Source organism: Teleopsis dalmanni, chromosome X (genome assembly GCF_002237135.1).
Source record: "Teleopsis dalmanni isolate 2A chromosome X, ASM223713v2, whole genome shotgun sequence".
In the NCBI taxonomy this organism is placed as follows: domain Eukaryota; kingdom Metazoa; phylum Arthropoda; class Insecta; order Diptera; family Diopsidae; genus Teleopsis; species Teleopsis dalmanni.
Window position 1 is genome coordinate 73,701,111 of NC_051848.1, and position 7,062 is coordinate 73,708,172.

Here is a 7,062-nt window from a genome sequence, read left to right on the forward strand (position 1 = left end):
AACAAACAAACATTACTGAATATTTTAAACAATAATGCTTAATAGAGATTGATCTCAACTGTGAAATAGTTCACTTGGCACAAGCACATACAAGTTAAAAGTAGTAGTTGCGCAAGAACACTGCAATGCAGAAAGCTGATCTACAGCCAGATAATTAGACCAGCATAACTTTATCGGTGTGTCAAGTATAGCAAAAGCTGCCGAATCTACTATCCAGAAGCTGCAAGATTCTTAGGCTCTCCGAAGACTCTTTAAAATGCCATGGTACATCCGCACGAATGACATGCTAAGAGTCCTTAGAAGAGAACCGGTCAAGATATATATAAGGGATAGAGACCTGAAACTATATGCGAAAACCCACTGGCTGTCCTACTTAGCACTATCTAATCTCAGAGTAATTACTAACCGCACGGGGGTTTAGATCAGTCATTGAATAATCACGAAGCTTATGAGGAGAACACAAATTAGTCTGTGAGATGGGTGGGACTCTGCAGAAACCCCCCAACAACTCGGAAAAACTTCAACATAACTGTAACATAAAGTTTTTATGTAGAGTTTTAATTTTTTGATAATTTTTTATAGAAATAAAAAAAGTTCATAAATTAGTACTTTTCGCAAATTCGAACTACCCGAAAGACCAAGTGGTTCTAATTTGTGAGTCTCTACTGTATAATCTTGGCGACTCTATGGATACTTCTGGGTTTTGTTATATGATTTAAAAATAAAATATTATTTTTCAAATTTAAGTTTCTCAAAGCCTTTTTGAATTGACAACTTTTACGCAAATTTTATTGTTTTTCATAGAAAAGCAGGGAATTTAATAAAAATTATTTACGAGTACTTTTTCGTAAAATGGAACGATTTAAATTAATTCAGAGCTCCACAGAACTTACACAGAGAGTAGTACCAATAGAAGTAACAATAAAAGCAAGCAAATAGTGAATTCCGCATAAGTTCCTAAACTAATATTCGCACACTTCGCTCACATATTTTAGGAAAAAGGTATGCGAATGGAAGACAACTGGATGTGGTACTGCACCGTTGACGACAACCGATGACTGCCATTGGGAAGGAATGTGGCAGAAACAAAGATGCGATTTGGTTTGTGTTTTCATTTTTTATTACTGTCATCATTTCAGTGGTTATTTTATTATGCATGCATGTGAGAATATGTTGAATTTGTTGTAAATAATAAGACAGTAGCATCGAAAAACAAACAGACACAGACAAACAGACAGACGGACAGACGGACAGAGGAGCAAACCAACGTTGGGATAGATAAATACTTTCGTATTTGTTATGCCAAAAATGCACGTCAGCTAAGCTCAGTGAGAAACATAAACACGCGTGCATGACATGCATACACAGATGTCGAGCTACGAAGGAGTACGCGCGCTCCAAAATTTGCATATATCCTGTGTATTTGCTTGGCTCTTTAAATGTATATTTAATTTTATGCACAGAAAAGTCCTCACTACTTATCGCACATATGGACTTTGTTGATATTAAAGGAATTTCCAATTGTTAGGGTTTGTGCAAAACACTAAGCTCGTACCCACACAAATATGTTGTTAGAATCTATTAGACAATCATTTTATGGTTAGAGAAAATCTGTTCTGAATTTCAAGTTTTTAGTGTATTTATATCAGGATATTCGAATATACAATATAAACAAAATGCTCATTCCTATCAACATTAACAGAACTTTTTTTTGAAGCAGAAAAGATTATGTCCATTTTTGCATCCTTCATATCCTTCTTCATATCCTCCTTCGTGTCCTTGTGGTAGCAATATGTTAAATTTGTTTCAGTATTTGAAACATTGTGAAAGAAACATTGGACCCCCAGTAGCCCAAAAAATTTTCCCAAATTTTTACTTCAAAAAATCATACAAAGCGTTAATTATTAATGATTTCTGTTACTTATTTATTCAAAAAAATTACATTCTGAGTCCGGGTTTCCCTAGAAACGTATAAGAAATTTTCTCACACACATGAGATAGAATTCCAAATTAATCAGTTGCTCTATTACGTAGTTCTCCTCACACCATTGTGTCTTCAACTCACGTGTCAAGTTAATGCGAATATTGAGTTAAAGTAGAATGTTTGGATATAGCTCTTTCGTTGTTAACGTGTGAACCCTCTGTTGTTCTTTGCGTTACAACACTTAGTTAAAAATACACAATTCCACTATGAGTTAAAGCACCACTATGCTAACACTTTTCCTATATAATTTCAGATATTGACCACAGTGACTACAAAATCTCCTTAAGGAGCAATAACAGTATTCAGAACAACTAGTTGCGGACACCTGGGTTCAGATTTTAGCTTAATTTGAGTATTGCAAGTGAAATCCCACCAGTAGCACCAATTATATTCTAACACAGGTATAGTAGGTTGTTAAGTCCTGAAAAATGGTATTGAAACGATTTACTTTCATCATCAATTTTAGCTAGGAGTATCGCCATTAGTCGCATAAAGACAAATCACTTTAAGACTGCTCTTGATGGGTACAATAAATAATCAATAAGAACTATGACTTTTTTGGTTAATAATTCAAATATGTTGATAGATTTATATGATGTTGTAGAAATAAAGAGTCAAAGTCACGATACGAAATAATCCCTGTCTGTTTGTCCTGATATCAATAAAACAGCTCTTTGTAATTTAAGCTATACCACTACAAACGTGTTTAACATTAAACATAGATTATCAAGAACCAATTTACTTAATTAATGATATTGCTTAAACATGTGCTCCATTAATTATTACCCGAAATTAATATACTTGTCACTCTTACTTCTAAACTATATCCAACAATCATAAATTAATAATAGACATTTGGAACAGTAAAGGTTTGTTCAAGCTGTCACTAGAGTTTTTAGTATGTCAATATAATTAACCAATAGACATTACGTGGATATCCATTTCATTCAGTAAGGCTTTTTCGGAATGTCAAAAAATGATTTTTATTATGGACTATGTATATCCACAATAAATTGTTGAAGCCGAACAGTTTAACTCGGAAGAGATTCAAGCAATGAGTATTTTACTTAATGATTCGACAGATATTCAAAAATTATTGCTTTCTAGAGTCCACGCACGAAGAAAATTATAAAAGAAACTTGCAAGAAATTTGTCAAATCATTGCAATGCAAATTGGGGCTTACGGCTAACGACTCTGAGACTAAGGGCAAACAATTGCTAGCAGCAGTATAAAGCTGTCATCCCTCCAAATATTCTTTAAAGGCACCAACATATTGGCCACCTAAATCGTTTGAAATACCTGATTTAAGGGATTTATTAGTATATATCGAAAGAAGTTCAGCGGCAAGACATGAAATGTAAATCAAGTTTTGATCTCTTTTAACTGCAAAAAAAATTAAATATGAACTAATCACTGCAATCAAATCACTAATCATTTTAGTACGTGTATTCGAAAATCAGAATGGAAATCTACTTCGGAATTAATTTATTCCAATATACCTAGAAGCGAGGATAGCAAGTGAAAAAAGACAAGACCAACAAATAATAAGATTTGCTGCGATCCAATGGTTCAGTAACCTGAGAGGCATTTAAGATGTACGAGATTCCAAGATTTAATATCATCTACAACAGCCAGATGTAAAAGCGTCCTTTAACTACTTACTGTGGAAAACAGTTAAACGAAAGGGACTAACACAAAATAGTCTGTTTTACATATGCTGACTTTTTTTATAAGCTTTATTATAGATGAGTGTTGGGCTATTAGTCAGATTTTTTAATTTTGTTTTTTAATAAAAATTATTTTATTGTTTTATTTATTTATTTAAACAGTAATCATCAACATGGTTGTACAAGTTTGTACTGAGCTAAACTTCATAAATAAGGTCGTCGAAATGCGTAGTCCTGAAGTCCGTCTAATTATAGATAACTACTTCACAGATAGACTATCAATTTTAAAGTAAATGTTTAAACTTCCACTTCACACAAATATCATTAGTGAAGCTTTTAGAAGTATAGACGTAAAATTCAACACCAAAACATCATTGAAGATGTAGGCGTTTAGACTTCCAAGTTCAAGTAAAACTGAAGACTTGGCTTCAAAAGCTAATAAGACTTATTACAACATAATTCCCCATATTGTGAGAATGATTGAAATATACTGATACAAAGCTAACGCTTGGAATTTGTATCCGGCATATAGTGTCATGTATTGATATGTCTGATGTGATATTACTTTCTATAATTCTATAGATGACATTGTCATTGTGGCAATCGTCAATTGCATTTATTTCTATTTACCACATAATGTATATACATGCATGTATATACATAATACATTTGAGTTGAGTTAATGCCATGCAGCATAAGAGAATAAGCAGCACGTATCCAATTATGAAAAATATAACAATTTGAATTTATTTAAATCTATTTAAAAATTTATTTAATTCTATAGCGAAAAATTGTTCAAGTTTTTAAACTAATTATTGTTTTATTCAGGTTTTATTTGGGTAAAGTAATGAGAATTCTTTTCAATGTCCTATTTAATAAATTCAGTATAAAATGCTGAAGGGTTTAGTATTTTTATCTTCATATTAAAACATTAATATAATTTTTAAATGAATGTAAGTACGTGTTATGAATATAAATATGTATTTGTAAAACTAAAAAGAGAGAATATTGACTATTTTCTGATAAATATTTAATTATCGCATTTAATTCATTTTCTTGAAATATAAATTGATTAAGCTCATATATATGAAATGTGAATAAATCGAACTGAAAATGATCCACTTAAATTATGCGAAACAGAGTATAATTATTTTAGAGCAAAGCAATCATATAAAATGGATTAACAACCACATATAATCTTTTTCTCAACATACATAAACGGAAAATATTTCTTATGTAATTTCGACGCCGTTTCCTGGTTTCTAAAAAACCAACTACAACAACAAAAATAATTTATTCTTAAATATAAGAATAAGAATATTTAGACACTGATATAAATATTGTATTGCACATTTTATTTAATTTAAAATAGCTAAAATTCAACTTTCATTTAACTAAAAATTTAATTCACAAACCCGTCTTTTCGAATAAATAAATCCCAACTTCCATCCAATAATTATATATATATTTAAAAATTAACTAACTGTTAATTCACACCCGTTAGTTTCATATAAACGAAAATTTTACATATCATCTTCAAAATTGCTCTGCGAAGAAAAATATTAATCACATACAGATTTTTTCCCTGACCACACCTACGAATTGCCATTAGAATTTAATGTTTCAGTATTTGTTATCTCTCCATTTGCCTTTTCCCGTGGTCTCCCTAATCTGAAAAACTTAATGTATGGTTTCAATTGCCAATGACATAAACTAGTGGGCAATCAAACTCACCATTGCTAACTATGAACACTTCTAGAAATAGTAGTCATCTGGGTCCGGGTCGTCTTCTATAATTTCATTTCCTTCCAGATTACTTGTATGCCAAGGTTCCTGTATACTTTCATTATCTCGAAACTGAATATTAATCATTTGATAACTACTTTCAGCATCTGGTGTATTCATATCATGAAGATTGCCCGATGTCGCATCTTCAAAGGACAAATTAGGTATATCTTCGACTATTGCTGCCGGTCTCTGCTCAATTCTATCAGGAACAACATGTTCTTCAGGTTCTTCCTCAAAATTGCCAAAAATAAAATTCACCGCAATTTGTTGTAGGGCTTCGTTGTCTTCATTCACAGTTTTGATATCAAATTTTTTATCGGGAATTAGGTTTTCACTTTCTTGAGGCATTTTTATAATTACTTTTACAACTTTTTGAAATTCTTTCCAAAATTTTACAAGAGAATTTAGTTTTAACAAAAAATCAAACACTGCCTTTAAAGTTTTAATTTTGACTAACTGAAAAAATTTAACAGCAAGTAATTGAAATGATAGACACTACGATTGCTAAGATATAACCATTATTTCGATCAAATTAGTGAACACATCAACGAAGGTTTGATATAAACAAACTATTATTTTCATTAGTAGTTAGAAGCGAATAGTGATTTCTTATAATCCAATACATCGGTGAGTTTCAAAAAAAAAATAATATTGAAATATATATATGCTTGTTTTTGTGTATTAATATTAGATATGGAGTAGGTGACCTGAACGTCCATGTATTAGAATAATTTAGTGTAGCCACGAAAATTGTGTTTTCACAAAAAAACTTGAATAGACTTGTTACGTCTACTTTGATCTATTGTGAGAAGAATGTTATGTATGGTATATTCAGTTTCGAGAAACTCTCCTTAAAGGTGCTGTATATAATGAATGTAGGTTATAACATAAACTACGTGAGTTATTTCAAATGTCCCACAACGTGCCTTGCTATAAATGGCACTCAATCAATAAATTAGATCATTATTAATTCTCATAAAAAATCTCTTTGATATATTGACATAGTTTAAGTCAATTCGTCTTATGAACAACAAAATTTATTCCTGATGTCATCACACAAAATACCGCTAATCATTTCAGATTTAATTTCTTCTCTCTCTCTGATATATTGGTCCAAATCAGATACGGAAATTTGTGTTCAGAAATACTTTTTAAGTCTTCCTAATGAATGTAAACAATGACATTTTTTTTTCTGATATTATCTCAGAAATACGTATATAGAAAGCATACAAAAGAGTTTTGCTAACATGAAAAATACTATCTACATTTTTCCATAAAATAAACAATTTCGCATTACTGAATGAGGTTGAAAAATAATGTTATTACCCAAGGAATCATCCAACGGTATTCACATTTAAGATTTATGCTGTATCTAATTTTTTATTTAACTTGTTCGTTGGCCTGAGGACTCTCTATTACTACAACAAAATCTGCATTTCCAAACGAAAGTTATGCATTCTTACCACCGAATTAATACAGTTCGACTTAAATTATTCCGATACAGTCAATACATAGGACTCTCATGTTCATGTTCTCAAATGTTCCTCACATAATGCGATTTTTGTGAGAATATTTATCCCTCTTTGTGGGGCAGTCTACGTTTAGTTATCAAGTGTACAGAA

At 31.2% G+C, this 7,062-nt stretch overlaps 1 protein-coding gene across 2 annotated transcripts; it reads right to left on the reverse strand.

Annotated features, from left to right (window-relative positions):
• Positions 1-5,238: 5,238 nt before the first annotated feature.
• Positions 5,239-5,840, reverse strand: LOC119690111. 2 transcript variants are annotated; one of them, XM_038105102.1, is made up of 2 exons: positions 5,387-5,840; positions 5,239-5,323 (listed from the first exon to the last, which is right to left on the reverse strand). In XM_038105102.1, exon 1 carries the CDS (start codon positions 5,786-5,788, stop codon positions 5,408-5,410), a length of 381 nt encoding a protein of 126 aa, XP_037961030.1. In that variant the 5' UTR covers positions 5,789-5,840; the 3' UTR covers positions 5,239-5,323; positions 5,387-5,407. The 2 variants fall into 2 exon arrangements, with proteins under 2 accessions (XP_037961030.1, XP_037961029.1); XM_038105101.1 differs by having other exon boundaries at positions 5,239-5,331.
• Positions 5,841-7,062: the final 1,222 nt, after the last annotated feature.